Source organism: Athene noctua, chromosome 10, assembly GCF_965140245.1.
Source record: "Athene noctua chromosome 10, bAthNoc1.hap1.1, whole genome shotgun sequence".
NCBI classification, from domain to species: Eukaryota; Metazoa; Chordata; class Aves; order Strigiformes; family Strigidae; genus Athene; species Athene noctua.
The window spans coordinates 2,204,934-2,222,173 of NC_134046.1; the positions used below are offsets into that span (position 1 = coordinate 2,204,934).

General features: G+C 54.8%; 1 protein-coding gene across 2 annotated transcripts in view; it reads left to right on the top strand.

Moving 5' to 3' along the window:
• The first annotated feature begins 922 nt into the window (after window positions 1-922).
• Window positions 923-17,240, top strand: part of CHST13 (carbohydrate sulfotransferase 13) — a 31,997-nt gene continuing 15,679 nt past the window's right edge. For both annotated transcript variants that reach the window (XM_074914195.1, XM_074914196.1), the window contains exon 1: window positions 923-1,034. In XM_074914195.1, coding sequence (XP_074770296.1) covers window positions 941-1,034 — 94 coding nt within the window. In that variant the 5' untranslated portion in view covers window positions 923-940. The remainder of the gene's footprint in view (window positions 1,035-17,240) is intronic.

A 17,240-nucleotide genomic window follows, 5' to 3' on the forward strand; every position in this document is an offset into this window, starting at 1 on the left:
ACACCTCACTCAAAAGAGAAAAGCAGCAGTAGGTTTTATTGAGGTAAAATAACAATTTGATGACATTTAACGGAGTTTAACAGTGGTCTGACAGGGTTCAGTAAGTTTGATGGCAAGGTTCATCTTATTAATTACGGCACGGCAGACCCGTATAGAGGAAAAATGCGTTAAAATCAAGTTGTAGTGATTCACACAGAGACGCAGAGGGTAAGGAGGGTTCTCCCGTGGAGTCGTGAGGTTCAGAGTGGAGCCCCCTTCGCTTTCTAAACTCCTTTTGGAGCCCAAGTGCAGCTGGATCTAATCTTCAAGTTTCCAACTTGGTCAACGGTTTGCGGCTGTATTTCACTGTGTGAACACCTTCAAAGGCTCCAGGGCCGGGGGGGTGGGGGGGGTGGGCGGGGGTGTCGCCAAAAGCGAAATCAATTAAAAATGAATAATTTAAAAAAAAAAAAAAAAAAGGGAAGAAAAAGAAAAAAAAAAAGGAAACATAAAAAAGGGGAAAAAAAAAAGAAAAAGAAAAAAAGCGGAAAAAAAATGAAGAAAAAGGAAAAAAAAAGAAAAAAAAAGAAATAGGAAAAAAAAGAAATAGAAAAAAAAAAAAGAAGAAAAAAAAAAAAAAAGAAAATCGGTCTGTTTTAAGGCCACGGAACTGGGGGATGCTCAGGAGGTCCCGAAAGCGCCGAGGGGAGTCCGGAGGCAAGCGCCGAGCCCTGTAGCGCCCGCCGGGCCCGGGGGGTCGGACGGGCCCCGCGCCCCCCGCCGCCGGCCGCGGCTGGATGGGGCGAGCCCCGGGGGGCGAAGTTCCCCTTCCCCGCCGCTGTCACTTCCTGCCGGCGGGGCGGGCGCGGGGCCGCGGCCGCGGAGCGGGGCGGGGCGGGGCGCGGAGCGGAGCGGCGGGGGCCGGCGGGGGCCGCTCGGCGGGCCCGGGCCGCGGCGGAGGATGCGGCGGAGCCGGGCGCCGCGGCTGGCGCTGGCCGCCTGCCTCGGCTCGTTCCTGCTCGGCGTCTTCTACTTCCAGAGCAGCCTCAACCCAGGTGCGTCCGACGGGGCCCCCCGCAACCCCGCGCCGCGGCCGCCCCACACCCCCCCCGGCCCGACCCCCCGAAGTCACCGCGAAGTCACCCCGGCGCCGGGAAGTTGCGGGGTGCGGGTGCTCGGTCCGTGCGCGGCGGGGCGATGTCGCGTTCCCCGTGACAAAGCCACAGCGGCTTCGGGGGGAGCGGCCCGTCCCGGGTCCCTGCGGCCGGGGGGGGCGGACAGACGGGGCGAGAAATCCCCGTCCGGCTCCGTGCAGCCCCGGCGAGGCTGCGCCGGGCTTGGGACAGGTACGGGGAGCTGCCGCTGTCCCCCGGGTGCCCGTTCCCCCCCCGCGGGCACTAAAACCCCCGGGAAAAGTGGCTGAATTGCTCGAGGGATTTCTTTAGCGTGTGCTCTTAGAAACGTCTTCCACATTGGGAAACAATTCAGACCGAAAATACAAACCGTTTTGCACTGGAGGGATTATTTATTTCCCTGTCTGCTCCGTGCTCTTTTGGGGAAATTAGCTCCTCTTTCCTCAGAGACGTTATTGAGTAAGTCCTGTAGTTTTAACAATGTACTAATGTTTTCTGATTACAGCAGCAATCCATCAGTGGGGCCTTTAAAGTTGCGTCTTAAAATAAAGAAGACTGATTAGACTGAAATGTTAGTGGAGTTTTATCAGTGCGGACTAAATGAAATGCGATTTCCCTTTTATAGGGGCCGCTCCATCACTTTAATGTGTTTTTTCCTAAAAATAAAAATTAAAAAAAAAAAAAAAAAGGCTTAACTTGTTGGCTGAATAAGATTGAAAAGGAATTAGGTTTCGGCAAGCGTTTGTTACTTCTGGAAGAGCATGTGAAGTTTGTCAAATGAATTCAGTAATCCCAGATCACAATCAGTGTTGTATTCCTGAGTAACCTTTTTTTTTTTTTTTTTTTTTTAAAAAAGAAACGATAGATGCATCTTATTTAGTGTTGGCACTGTTGGGTAAAAAGTGCAGCGTGGAATCGGCGCTGATCTCCGGGGCTCCTGACAGGCAATTGCCCTTTACATTGGATTCGCTTTCTAGTATTTGACTGGAAAATGTGGCTCTTTTCAGGACTCTGGTTTTCAAAAGGAGACTTCTGCATGGCTGAGTCAGCAGAACTTCCTATGCTTACTTGACTTTAATTCCTTGCATGATCTCAACACAGTTTCACGCCGAGTTCCCGTCAGGTCAGAGCAAAGCAGGTGACGGTGACGGCGATGGGTTTGGGGGAATCGCGGGGCTGGAGCGCTCCCCGAGGCTTTGGGAAACGCGAGGCCATTAATAGGCTGCACATCTGTTGCCTTGGTGGGAGTGTGATTTTTTGGAAAGTCTTGCAGATGGCGAGAGGTCCGGGGTTGGGATCCTCAGCTGGTGGGAACCGGCGGTGGGTGTCACTCGGTGGCACCCCCCGTGCCAGGGTGGTGAAAACCCTCCGCAGATTTGCTGCTTAACGTTCACAGAAGGGGTGGATTCAGGTGATAGTCATGTTCTGTAAAATCTGCTGATTTTCTGGCCACACAGTTGTCCCCCTGGGTCCAGCCTTCATTTTTGTGCCCCTTCTTTCCCTTATTATTTTTCAGTTTACAGTTCCTTTCCTCTTTAGTTCTGTGAAAACTCGCGCTAGCAGAGGAAAGGTCATTGCCATATACAGAAAAGAAGCAAGCTAAAAATTGCTGCTTTTTTTTGTTTTTTGTTTTTTTTTTTTGTTCCATCCCAAAGGAAAGCAAACTGAGGCCAATTACTTGAATTTTGGAAGTTACAAAAGAAATAGGTAAACAATCTGCGGACAAAAATGTCATCTTTAAAGCGATGGTTGCCTTGAGGTTATTTGGAGTTCTAGTTGTCTGGTGTCATTCGGTTTCTCTATCATAATGAAGAAAAATGCTGGAAAAAGCAGCAGTGCTCTGAGTTTCCCCCAGGAGCACTTGGATCCTTTTCTCCATCTTTAGGAGGACTCAGCAGGTCACCTTTCCTGGGCCACCCACAGTCTGTTACGTGTAACGTGCTGGATTAATCCGTGCTAACGGCACAGGGAGACCCAACCATCCTGTGACCAGGACAAGGCGAGGGGGGACAAAGGATACAACCAGAAACCTTTTAAGTTTGAGCGCGCTAAGGGCTCGCGCAGCTCGGGGAGCAGGAACGAACTCCTCCGTTTGGGTTTCCCACTTTTAACTCCGTCGGGGCAGTTGTGGGCTGGAAGGGTTTATGCTGAACTCCGTGGGTGCGCTGAAATAAGGCTTTCTTGTTCTGCCCTAGGAACACCCACACACCAGCGTGTGCTGAAATAACTCTGCTCCTAAATGTCGCTGAGTTGGTTATTTCGGTGCTGGGCTGAATTTGTTTGTACTGAAGTCGGTGGCAGAATCCCGGAGGCAGAAATGGGCTCGGGTGTGTTTGCCAACCTCACTGGCACTCGGGAGAGGTGAGACAAGTCTCAGTGCTCCCCAGGGAGAGCATCCGCATGTGGATTTGAGCTTGCGTTGGCTTCCTAGCCCCGAGTGCTTTGCTTTGGCTTGCCTTGCTGCTGGCTGGACCAGTGCACAGCTGCGGGGGCTGTAGGCCTTGACCCTGGCCGTGGGGGGCAGCTGCAGCACGTGGACTGTCCCCTGCTCGCTTCGGGACAGTGATGTCCTGCCTGGCCTGTTGGCCTTCAGCTGCCTCACTCCAGGCTCCCAGACACGTGGCCGGGGCAGTGGGGAGTTACGGGGTTTGGCTGGAGCATCTTTCAGCCCCCCCAGGCCCTCCTGCGTCTGCACTGGTGGTGTGGGCAGGTACGCTCCGCTCCGGGCATCCCTCACCCCATCTCAGCTTGGTGCTGGGAGTGACGTGGTCCATCAGGGCGACTTGGTTGTACTGGCGTCAACCCACTGCACCCAGGAGAGCCTGCCTGGCCTCGGCGTGATCGTCATCATCTGAATCACAGAGTCATCGGGGTTGGAAAAGCCCTTGGAGCTCCTCCAGCCCAACCATGACCCTCCCCCTGACCCTTCCCAACTCCCCCAGATCCCTCAGCGCTGGCTCAGCCCGACTCTTCAACCCCCCCAGGGATCCCGGGGACTCCCCCCTGCCCTGGGCAGCCCATTCCAACGCCCAACAGCCCCTTCTGCACAGAAATCCTTCCTCAGAGCCAGCCTGACCCTGCCCTGGGCAGCTTGAGGCTGGAGCACAGGTCTGCTGGGGAGCAGCTGGGGGAACTGGGGGGTTCAGTCTGGAGAAGAGGAGGCTGAGGGGAGACATCCTGGCCCTCTGCAACTCCCTGCCAGGAGGGGGCAGAGAGGGGGGATGAGTCCCTTGGCCCAAGGAACAAGCACCAGGACAAGAGGGAATGGCCTCAAGCTGCGCCAGGTGACTAAATGATCTTCAAAGTCTTTTCCAACCGAGATGATTCTGTGATTTAAGCGACAGCGGGGGAGCTGGGGATGACTGTGCCAGTACAGATGTGGGGTAGAGGGAGGGGAGAGCGTCTGAAGGAGGTAGAGGGAGGTGAGTGGCAGGTGGTAACCTTAAGTAAAACTGCTGTGGGGTCACCCTGATGATAGGTCTTTTGGGGAGACTCTGAGTAGGCAAATCGTGCTGACATCCAGCAAGCTGGCAGTTTTCAGGCCACTATTGAGGGGCCAGAGGACTCTGTGCACAAACTTGCAGTCTCCTAAGCAGTTCATAAGCAGCTCCTCCATCCCAGAAGAACGTATTTCCCCATGAGAGGCGACCGGGTGCTGTGCGAAGCATTTTACATAACCTTCCCCCTCCCGAGGCTTCTATCTCTGACGGTGTTATTTGAGAAGAAATCCCCTTGCAATCTCAGAAGTGTTTGGAGGAAGAGGCACCTTTGGAAGCCTGAGGCAAGGAGGGAGGGTGAGGTCAGTCAGTCTGATCCCAAGAGAGCCTCTTGCGTAAGAGCCGGGCTATTCTGTTCTTGCCCCGTCCTTCCTGTGTCCAGTCCAGTGACTGGAGGTGACTGGGGGGACAAGGCAGACCTTGCTCAGAGGCAGCCTGTGGGACGGGACTGCTCCACTTCCTGTTGTTTCGAGTTTGTTCCAGCACTGAATCACCTTCTCCAATAAGAAAGAAGGAAAACCCTCAATCTCAAAATGCTGTTTTATTTCTCCTCCGGTGCTGTCCGACTGCAGCATCCAGCTGTTGCATCTTACGTCTTTTTAGCAGCACTTGCTTAACGCTGGCGTCTGCACTCCCCACGTTCTGCCACGACCTACTACCAGCAGGAGCTGTTGGGCTTTTGCGGGTTAGACATACTCAGCCTTTGACCTGGGTCTTTCACAAGGAGAGATACCAGAACCAGGATCGTAGCAGTGCCAAGGTTGTGACGCTGCTCCACAAAGGTTTACCGGTGGGGAAGAAGGAAGATTCCTTTCTCCAGCCTTACCTGCTCCTGCATCAACCAGTTGGAACTCCTCTGGGCGCTGTTAGAGCAAGGTGTCCTCCAGCCACTCCTGGAGTGGAGGTACCACTTCCCCAGGCTGAGAGAGGAGAACTGGGGTGTCAGAGGAGGATGAGCAGCAGCGCCAGCAGCCACACCACCACACGTAGCACGTATGGCAGGCGGGAGGTTGTGCCTCATCATTTTGGTGTGGTTAGCAGCCCAAGGTGGATCTGGAGGATACGCACTGCCACCACCCTCTGCCAACTTCGGGATGGTTTCTTTTGCCCACCCCAGCATCTCTCAGCAGGTCCTAGAGAAGCTGTTGCCTCTGATCATTGCAAATCTGGCCCTTCAAGTTTTCTGAGCTATGCATCCAGTCTGCGGTTGCTTTTGTGAACTCTCAGTCAGCTCCATCCTTGTACCTAAAGATTTGTCCCTTCAGGGAGGGAGAAATTTTTATAAAGATTATAGAGTTTATAAGCAATTTGACTGAGGTCCCTCAGAGCTGCAGTCCCTGAACCTACGAATGCACCTAGACCTTGCCTGAACAGAGATACTTAGAGAGAGACACTTAGATATAGAAGACTCTTACAAAGCAGGGTTGGGGTTTTTTTCAGTAGAGGAAAGAGCCTGGTTTAGACCTCAGTTCCTCCCCATTGTTTAAAAGTATTTTCAGGCTGGAATTCAGGAGCTGCCCTGGGACGTGAGCGCAGGTTCGGCCAGCGAAGGCTCTCTGAGACTGGGTCATGTTTGCAGCTGGCTGACACATGTCCTCAGCCTTCCAGATAACAAGGGCTACGCTGCCTTCACCCCGGCTAACGCCGCAAGCACGGGCAGGGATGTGAAATCTAAGACGCCCTCTGAGGTGGTGTTGGTTTTTCTGTTTTGTTTTGTTTGCTTTTGTCGTGGGGCGGTTTTGCCCGGCTCAGATTCTCCGTCGCAGCGCTGTGACACCCAGGATGCGGCCACTGCCCTGCGAGGAGCCAGTGCTCAAAGTACAGAAACATTTGTCAGCCAAGGCGATGGGTAAGGCTCAGATCTGCCAGGTTTGAAGAAGACGTGACGTGCTGTAGCTGTGACCTGTCGTGGTAGAAAAATCTGCCCAGTCCAAGGCTGAGAGCAGGGGAGCAATGAAGCCCATCTGCTCCCGAGGGCCAGGCTTTTAATGAGGAATGCTTTCTCTAGTCCTTCTTGGCTTTCTACAGTTTCCTGAGAATCTCTGATACATGCGAGAGGTTTGGGAGGGGGAAGGAGGGGGCTTAGCACGCCTGGAGTTAACTCTGTGCCTGCAGGAGAGGTTCACATCTCGGGGGCTGCCCAGGTGGGTCCAGCCCTTGCCGCCCCGCAGCCCGCTGGCATCCCAGCCCGGCTGTTTTTCTCTCGCAGCACGTTACACCTGCACTTTCTGCTTTGTCCCCACTCCCAGAAGCCCAACGCCTCCATTTATCCTGCAAACGGGGCTCCACCAAAGCATCGTCTGGGAGCAGCAGGACTTTTGCCTGTGTTGGTGCAGGAGGGACCTTCTGATGATCACCCGTCAGGGCTGAGGCTGGGACACTGAGCGCTCCCACAGCGCCGGGGGGGGCTGGGGTTTATTACGTGCTGGATTTTCTTTCTTGGTCCTTGCTGCCCACAAGCATCTGAATGGAGAGCATGACAAACCCTCCATCTTAATCCCAGTGCAAACACAGCTGTCTTGCCCAGGACTAGCTATCAGAAGCCAAGAAACTACAAAGGCATTAGGTGCTTAACTCCCATTACTCCCCCTCGGAGCTGAGTACCCAAAGAAGAACTTAACTCCTCAGATACCCCTGTGGGGCCAAGGGGGGGGGTGTTTCACATTGAGGCTTTGAGGCACAGCTGGGCAAATGCCCAAAAGTTTCCTTGTTAAAAAGCAGTTAAAGGCTATGAGCAGTCTGAGAGGGAGGGAACATCTCACCGAGTAGCTGCCAGGTCTAGGTCCTGCCCAGCTTGCACGGATGCTGAGAACACGGCTACCCTAAGGGCTGGGGGTATGGGTTTTTTCCCCCAAATAAAATCATTCATGGGTGGAGGGGAGTGGTGTCAGTGCAGACTTGAACCTGTATTCCCAGCCGTTGCTCTCCAGTTCAGACCAGTCTGCCCTGTCCCACATCGGTGCCTGCATCTGCAGAGCTGGCACTGCTGTAAGCCCTGTCTCTGTCTCCTGTCTGGATCTGCAGCTTTAGGACAGGTCTGTATTCAACTATAAGCCCTCTGCGATTTCCCCTCTCTTTCACAGGGATCTTTTAATTTTACCCTTCTTCAAATACAACTCTTCCCTTGGCAGTAAAGTCCTTCCAGCAGGGCTAGATGGTGTGAGGTGTTGCTAAATGCTGCCCTGTGGGGATGTCTCCAGATGCCGGGATCCTTGCTCCGTGGCTGGCTGTCACCGCTAGCCCAGTTTTTGTTCTGTTGCAGGTTTGCACCCTATGTAATTCCAGTCGATTATCCAATAAAATCAGTTGCAGAGCTCTGATAAATAGGGTTCTACCCCCAAATGTCTCCTCTGTAGCCTGGACTCGCACTGTTCTCCATTTCCCAATTGCCTTTGGCTTCCACTGGGGAGCCAAAATCTCAAAGTCAAAGCCCTTTTCATGGGCAAAGGTGGGAAGAAAAAGTTGCTCTGTATCCCCAGGAGCTGCTCAGGTAAACTCTTTCTGCACGTCCGTCGCAGATCACCCAGTGGATGAGGTAGCACCTGGGTGTGTGGTTTGATTTTGTTCCTCTTATAATTTTAATGAGCCAGGGAGCAAAGACGGTGCTTTGTTTCTTGTGTTGGAAGGAGATGGTGATGCTCTGGGGGAGCACGCAGCATGCACGAGAACAAGGAGGGGAAGGGGAGCCAAAGGACAGGCTGTGACTTGGGTCCTGTGCAGAAGTGACAGCCCACACTGCTGCTGCAAGCCTGGTGGTGTCAGGAGAGGCGGGTGCTGGCTGGTCAACAACTGGGGGCTGCACCAGCACCCGCCAGGCACGGGGATGTCTTTGCTGGAGGCAGCACAGCTGATTTCAGCAGCCATCGGTGCCTCTTCCCCTCTGCGTGGAGCCAAACACGCCAAGGAGACTTGGTAGCCAGATGAACCTGCAGCGGGTGACATCCTCAGTGTCACCCCAGCATTTAACAGCCCCTAAATTTCTGCCCCGCTCTGGCTGGGCTGGATCTGGCAGAGTACAGTCGTGCTCTGATTGTGCTTCCAGCCCGAGCCCTGCAGACAGGACAGCGATTGCAAAAAGCAAACACCCCGCTGTGCCCCACGCACGCTCCCCTGCAGTTGGCAAATACCCCTCAGCGTCAGCCCCAGGCTTCGCTGTGACTCGCCCTGGGCAGCTGCCTAAAATAAAGCCTTTCAGTGTGGCAGGTGGGGGGAGAGAGCACTGCGTGGGCTCTGGACCCCGGCCGTGCCACTGGAGACCCATCTTGAACCCGGCGCTGTCCTGCTGCCCCCCCAGCCTGGCAGGACCTGTGGCTGTGGGGATGCTTCATGCTGGTTTGCTGGTGGACAGGTCAGTGTGAGGGGAGCCAAGCCTTTCCCTGAGACTTATTTTGAACGTTATCGAGCAAGTTTTACTTTTCCCAGGCCCTTACTGGGGTGGCTGGTGTGAATATGCTTTCTGAAGACCTCCTAACCCTTTCCAGCTCCCACTTTTCAAAGACTCGGCAGCAAAGATCTGGAAAAACCCTGAATTTTGGTTGGAGATGGACCTCCCTTGCCTTGGAGAAGGAATTCAAAATCCGTTCAGCTTGCACAAATCCATTCCCTTTAGCTTGCTGGGATGGCACTGAGCAGGTTTAGCTTTAGGACACGGAGGTTTCCAGCCTTGAGCCACCCCGTGGGTAAATTCCCGCAGCCTGGCAGAGGGACAGGCTGGCTGGCCTGGCTGCTCGCTCCTCTTCTCCCCATAGTGCCCCTGAGCTCTTAATATTTGGATGAGCTTTGATTAGTTAAAACGGTTGTAAATTAATGGGCAGGCAGACTGATGGGAATTTGGTTGGGAAGAGCTCAGAGTTGGTCTTTCCTGGGAGAAGAAAGCAGTTTTTCTCCCTGCAGCAGCTCTGACACCCTCGGGTTCAGCAGCTACATCCGCAACCAAAGCAGCCTGTCACCATCTACCCCTGCAGGAAGGCCTGCCCGCATAACCCACATCCTTTAGCAGCTCTGTGCTGAGATGAAAATCACCATTTGGTATTAGAAATGGTCGAGGGCCTGGTTTTGAGGGTGCGAGTGCACGTGGATTCAGTGTTTGCCCACTTCAGCTGTCCCAGCTGCATGCCCTGTGCAGTCTCTGGTCCTTCCCCGTGCAGTGGCGGGAGCATCCTGACCCACAGCTGGCCTCTCCGAGCTGGGAGATGCTGCAAACCACCCTGCCCCAGATCCGGGTCCGGTGTCACGTTCACGTGAGTCTGGTTTGGGGCCGTGTAACCCAACCGTGGCTGAGCCCAGCTGCTGAAACCTGCTGTGCTGGAGAAGGCCCTGGTGCTGGTAAGACCCTGCTTTTTCATAATGGGAATTTTCATAAACTCCCCCAGAGCATTAACCAGCTGGACTTGAAGTTGCTTTCTCCCCAAAAGTCTCTGAAGGTGGCACTGTCTTGTAGTGGATGAGGTGGCAGGTCAGCAAGCCCCGAGCCCGGGCACAGCAGATGGGCAGTGAGGTGGGGAGATGTTCCACTGAGCATGTTGGACCTGCACAGCCCTGCTCAAGGCGTGCTGCAGCCCGTGGGTCTCTTCCCATCCCTTGCCACCAGTGTGGTACGGAGGGACACTGGGACCACAAGTCCTGGCACAGCACTTACTCACAGCTTACTCTTCCCTTTGTAAATGCCCCTTGGTTAATACCCCCCACCTCCTGGCTGCTCTCCGTGTGGGGAGAGGGTTTGAGACGGGTCTCTCTGGGAGTGCTGCTCTCCCTCTGGATTTGCAGCTTCACCGTGAGCGTGAAACCCGACTCGAGCCTGCTCTGGCCAGATGTTGCTTCACTGCTCTGCGCCGTGAGTGACTGACCTCGCAGGGACGCGGGTGATGTTGACGTGGGGTGCAAAGGTGATATTTGTTCGGAGCCGCCGGGTGTGAGTGTCTCTGGGGCCGGCCCCCCTGTTGCAGAGGGCTTCCTTCAAGGCAGGGATCTGGGAAATTAGTGCAAATTGGAGGTCAGAAGCTCCTCAGGAATTCCCCACCCCCGTTCTTATCGTGATGCCCTGCAAGCAGCTCTGCTGGCCTGCCCCAGCCCTGGGGAGTGTCTCCACACAGTCTTGTTTCTCCGTGGCACGGGAGGGTGGCGAGTTCAGTCCTGCACACATCTGCAGTTCCTTTTGGCCAGGGTGCAGGGTAGCACATTCACAGTTGGGTCTTTTCCAGGTTTACTCCGGGCAGTATCAGAGATTGATTCCCCTTTAGCTTTAATAGGATCAGCAGACGCAGGCGCTGTGAGACTCAGGGCTGACCTGAGTTTCGCTCCAGCTGCCCCTGAACTGCTGGGTGGGTGTAGGTGCAGGTCTCCCAGTTCCCTTCGTCCTGAGGTCTCCGTTAGACCTTGCTCGTTCCCTGTAATAAGGAAGCAGCAGAGCACCTGCTGCTAACAGCCATCCTCAGGGCCTGACCCGCATCAAGGAGATAAATCCAACCACCACTCGGACAAGTTGCTACCAGTGATGTTGGATCCGTTGCGTCTCAGTGCCACAGTGACACTGGAGATGTTTGTGTCCCCCGTTAAAGACGCTGACTGGGGAGACAAGGCTCTTTGGAGGCCTCAGGCAATGCCCACTGCTAAATGCAGCAGAAGTAGGCACAAGGGGCTGTGTGATGAGAAGTTATGTGCTGGAGATGGTTCTCCCTAGTCTCCAGCAGGCGCCTCTGCCAGCTCATGCATCTCTTCACCCCACTGTAAAGCCTCTCGTTCTGATCTCGGGGTAGTGAGTCTCACAGGTTAATGACCCGCTGTCATTTGGCAAGGCAGGACACAGCCCCCCGGCTGCCTCCACCGAGAGCAGAGGGGCAGAGCTGGGGCGGGAGTGGCTGTGTGGGGAAGAGCTTGCTGACTGTGCATTTTTTCCCCAAGATCTGCTTGTTGAGAGGCTTTCATCAATTCCAGATGCGTGGAGCTGACAGGATGGCTTGAAACACATTCAGCAGACAAGTCGTGGAGCCGTAGGACACTAGAGAGACTTCTTCTTCTTCTTGTATGTGTGCAGGTAGCCTGTGTGCAGAGGGCACGGACAGCATCTGCCTGAACCAGGCCTGAGGGCGGGCAGGTTTTGAGCAAGTCCAGCCTGGTCCCCTGGCCTGCCGTGGCCTCAGCAGCTGAGCAGAAGACAGCAGGCTGGTGCAGATGGGCTCTTGGCTTGGTAGACCCATGCTGCTGTCTGAGCCCAAGAGCTTTGTGCAGCTGTGGCTTGCCTGAGCCTGCCCTGGCGATGGGAGCGTGCAGGGGAGCGGGCACCACGGCAGCGGGCGGGTGTGCAGGGGAGAGGTGGGCTCCTGGTGCCCTCTCGCCAGCTGAAAATCAGCCCCTGTGCATCCCGGCAGGGATCTCTGCCTTGGCACTGCCAGCCCAAGCCCTTCTGCTGCAATTCCTGTCGAGCAGCAGACTGGAAAGGAGGAGTTTATTGACAAGGAATGGAAATGCTGGCAGTTCAGGCTTGCATTATATATGCAAGCAGCCAGCTGGGGCCAGGAGATCGACAGGCATAATGGGAAAGAGAAATTGCTCTTGGAAAGCTTCTAGCTTGGCTAGAAGGAGGAATTAACCATTAGAAAACAGACGGTTGCATGGTACTTATGCACAGATATTTTATTTGCTCACAGAGGCCGTATTCCTGCTGGATACTGTTAATTTTCTGTTTCCTATAAAGATCTTAATCACAATCCTTGTGACAGCAGAGAGCTAGGCCTGTTGCCCCAGCGAAATACATCCCCCACACACACCTCAAATGCCTGTGGTCCTGCTTGTAAACCTTCCTGACATCTGCCTCAGGCTGGTACCAGGTGACCAGAGCCGCCTGCCACAGAGGAGACCTGAGGGTTGAGGAAGAACCTCTGAATGGGACAGAGTGTCCAGACCAGCTGCTGTTGGCTCTGCTCCTGCTCCGAGCCCCACAGACGATGCTGTGGCATTTGGCAGGTTGCTTGAAGCAGCTGGATTCTCTCTTTCCCTTTCTGCATGATTTATTGTGAGCTAATCCTATAGCTGTCACCCTTTTCCATCACTTTATTAGAGTTTCCCTGGCTGATCCTTGACTCAAGTTGAGTAAATTGGAATAAGAAAGCCTTTGAAAAACAGAGCCCGAGCCATCCCCATCTCTGGGGAGGAGGGAGCCACACAGCCAAGGACCAGCTGTGCCAAACCCTGTGCCTGGGTATGGCTGGTGACACTGAGAAATGAAGAAAAATTACCTTCAGAAACATAAAGGCAAAGTAAGCTGTGAGAGAAGCATGAGTCAAGAGAGGAAAGAGCTTTTATGAAGCTTCAGAGAAAACAAGGAGCTTCCGTATGTAATTTTAATCTGTTCCTAATGGCAATGGCAATAACTTCTTCCTAAGTAAACCTCCCAAGATCTTGAGGATCAAGAGTAATGCTCAAGTGGTTTTAAAGCATGTGCAGCAGCTGGATCTCTAATCACAGTTGCTTCTGGAACCAGCAACTGCCAGTCCCTGCGTTGGCTTGGGTATGGCCAGCATTCCCTCAACAGGAGTCATCTGGCTGAAGCCTGGAGAGACCAGGGATTTCAGCTTTCAGGAGTCTCTCCCAGGCTGTTGTTAAAGGCTGAGCAGTCTCCTGTTGGGGGGGGAGAAAAGGCAAAAAATAAAGTTAAAAATTAATTCTTTTCCTGCCCAGTGTGTGCGACAGGCAGTAGAAATCTAAACTAGCACAAGACGTTCACACCCAATCTCACGTCAGGAATTTAATGTTCTTTTTGTAGCAGCTTAAAAAAAACACCTACATCTGATGACACCCCCTCAAACCTCCCAGCTGCCTTTGTGGCTGCTGTCGGAGCAGTTGTGTACAGCACGTGGAAGACGGAGCTGGCAGCAGAGCCATGAATGCTAAATCATCTCTCAGCTCCAGCGCTGACTGCAGAGTGCTGAGTTTGCAGCGCAGACACGGAGCTCTCTGGGCTGGGTTTGTCATCCAGGCACGAGAAGCGAAGCGCACACACGAGTCCATTGTCTCTTTTGACGTGCAAGTGCTCCAGCAGCCTGCTGGGAAGTGCCCCTCGGAAGGGTCACACAGGGTCACGCGAGCTTTGCCGCGGCTGGGAGCGCTGGCGTGCCTCGGGTGGTGAGAAGGCAGCACCGTGCCTTCCAGTTCCTGAGAGATCTGGAAGAGGATTAATAGAAATGGACAGTGGAGATTACATAGTCAGCAGTGCTCGCCGTGTTTCTTTGGAGGGCTTTCAGCAGCGACCCCTCTTTTTTAGTGATTTGGGAAAAAAAAAAAAACAAATAGCTCTGAATATTGGCCCTCTGGCTGCCCTTCCCACATCCCAGAGGGTGTTGAATCGGACACACAGGCTTGATCTCACCCACAGAATCCCAGAATCCTTCAGGTTGGAAAAGCCCCTCGGGATCATCGAGCCCAACCCTCAGCCCGACTCTACAAAGTTCTCCCCTACCCCACATCCCCCACAGCTCATCCCAACGGCCCTGAAACCCCCCCAGGGATGGGGACTCCCCCCTCCCCGGGCAGCCTGTTCCACTCTCGGACCACTCTTTGGTGAAACATTTTCTCCTCCTGCCCAGCCTGACCCTCCCCTGTGGCAGTTTCCAGCCGTTCCCTCTTGTCCTGTCCCTGATCCCCTGGGAGCAGAGCCCAGCCCCAGCCTCTCTGCAATGTCCCGTCAGGAGCTGCAGAGAGGGATGAGGGCTCCCCTCAGCCTCCTTCAGACTAAAGCCGGCACCCTGTCTTCGGCCATGGGATGTGCCAAAGGCACAGCAGACCCTCAGGGGTGAGAATAGAGAACCTGCCCATTGGAGGGGTATTTTCTGGATCCTTTCAGTGGAAGAGGGGGTGATGACATGAAATAGGTTTTATTGTCACATTTCTGTAGTAACGGCCGTGCCAACCCCGTGTGTGAGCTGCCAGAAAGCCCTGTTCAAGCGCCAGGCCCCGAGGGAATGGCCTCAAGCTGCCCAGGGCAGGGTCAGGCTGGCTCTGAGGAAGGATTTCTGTGCAGAAGGGGCTGTTGGGCGTTGGAATGGGCTGCCCAGGGCAGGGGGGAGTCCCCGGGATCCCTGGAGGGGTTGAAGAGTCGGGCTGAGCCAGCGCTGAGGGATCTGGGGGAGTTGGGAAGGGTCAGGGGGAGGGTCATGGTGGGGCTGGAGGAGCTGCAAGGGCTTTTCCAACCCGGATGATTCTGGCATTCTGTTCAGGTGTGATCCTTGATTAGGATGTTGGCTGGGACGTGTTTGAGCTGGAAGAGAATATACTAAAAGGAGATGACAAGGGGGACAGCCAGCAGGAGACCGAGGTTTGGTCAGGTTGGCTGCAGGGCTGCTGGTCTGTCTCACCAGGAGGCGTCGGCCATCGTCCCTTGGCACCAGGGCATTGCCTCCCCTACAGAGGTTGCCACAGCATTTGGGAGGCTGGGCTGAGGCATTTTCCTATGAAAGTCGCTGTGTTTGTGTTGAGCTGGCTCCAGACTGAGAAACCTGAAGCCTGGTGGCACTGAGTGCCAGTGGCACTTTGCACTGGAGGCCAAATGCCCCCTACCTGCAGTTTTATTGCATCCGGCACGAGCTGTCGAGCGTGGAAATGTCCATGGGCAGGCGACAGTCCTGGGCAAGGGGCACAGGGAGCGTCCAGCAGGCTGGAAACCATGTGAGTGCATTTAATACACCCGGGGCTCCTGGGCTGTCCCTACGCCTGTCTGCCCTCAGGTTTCTGTGTGTGAGGGCCCCGTGCTGCGGGTAATTTGCACTTTGTGGGTGGCGTCAGTGCCCCCATATCAGGCAGAAAGGTGCTGCAGCTCTGCTGCCACTGAGTCCCCCGATGCATCATGCCACGTGCAGCGCCGTGGCGTCAGCCCCCGGGCCCAGGGTCCCGGATGGCAGAGAGCTGTGTACAGACACCCAGGATCTCACGCACAGGGGGGGGCAGGTGTGCTCGGATTTTTGGTCCCGCTTCAGTTCCCCGAGGCCACGCGTTTCCACCCCCAGACGTTCACCACAGCCACTGCTGCTTCTGGCAGGCTGGGCTGTTCCCTGTCTGGCTGGCACAAGAGCAGGACGTGTACTCAGCCCTCTGCACGGCTCCTCCCATCCATCGCACGGAGAATAGCTCAGAACCTTCATCCACACCCTGAATTAACATTTCCTGGAGGCATCACACCCCCTTGTCCCACTCTTGCCCGTGGATTGCTGCCTTCCAGCCAGCAGGGCACATCCCAAGAAGAGTGAATGATTTTTCCTATTAAAAGCGGTACAGTCCATCAGATCGCCCCGTGTAATACAGTGACTCATTGTCCCCTCTTTAGAGTGTGTTTCTTGGCTAGAAGGGGACAGTTGTTAGTGCCAGGGAGCCTGGCTGCCGTTACCATCCAGTTGTGCCACACGGCCCTGGGACTGTGGAGAAGCTGTAAGGTGGTGATTGCTGCAAACAAGGGTATTATTTTTAGGGGGTGGCAGCCTCCTTTCATCTCCTTCCCAGAGGAAGTTATCTCGGACATCTTGCCCATGCACACGTTGTAGTGGTGTAGTCGGGGGATCCCCGATACCTTCAGAGCTCTGTGTTTGTAGGAACTGTGTGGTTTGGGGCTGGAAATGCTGCAGAAGGGTTTGCCCCAGGGGACAGTAGCTGTGAAGCATGTGCCTTTGGTGGAAGGAGGTTGGAAAACACTCCTTTCCCTCTTGTCCAAGGGGTTTGTACAGCTGGGCCTCCTCAGAAGTGAGAAGTGTCACCTCAGGTCACTGCCCAGGGTACCTCTTCTGGGGAACGTGGCTGGGAAGGAGGCACTGGGGGTGCTTCAGCAGCAGAGGCAGGGGCTGGGGCTGGGGTGTCCCGTCACTCTTCAAGAGCTGTCTGTGGCTGCTTGGAGTTGACCTTAAGAGAGAGTTGGCTGTCGTGAGACCCCCCTGCAGGGCTGGGTCCAGCTCTGGGGCACCAACAGCAGAAGGACACGGACCTGCTTGAGCGGGTCCAGAGGAGGCCACGGAGATGCTGGGGGGGCTGGAGCCCCCCCTGTGAGGACAGGCTGGGAGAGTTGGGGGGTTCAGCTGGAGGAGAGAAGGCTCCAGGGAGACCTTAGAGCGGCCCCCCAGGGCTGAAAGGGGCTGCGGGAAAGGGGGGAGGGACCCTTGATCAGGGGTGAAGGGAGAGGACGAGGGGGAACAGTTTTAAACTGAAAGAGAGGAGATTTAGATTAGACATAAGGAAGAAATTCCTTACTGTGCGGGGGGTGAGGCCCTGGCACAGGCTGCCCAGAGAAGCTGTGGCTGCCCCCTCCCTGGAAGGGTTCAAGGCCAGGCTGGACGGGGCTTTGGGCAACCTGGGCTGGTGGAAGGTGGCCCTGTCCACGGCAGGGGGTTGGAACTAGATGATCTGTAAGGTCCTGTCCAACCCAAACTGTTCTGTGATTCTGTGATTAAGTAGCTTCCCAGAAAGCCAAAAGGATAATTTGGGGAAAAGGAGGAGATTTCCAGGGGAAGAAAGTCTCCATTGTAGGGGCTGGTAGGACTCCACAGGAACAGGACATGTTTTTGCCAGGTACTGGAGAAGAGGAAGAGGGTGGACCATTGTGCAGCCTTCATCCCTCTTCTGCATTCCTGCCTCATTTTGCTCTGAAATGTTACTT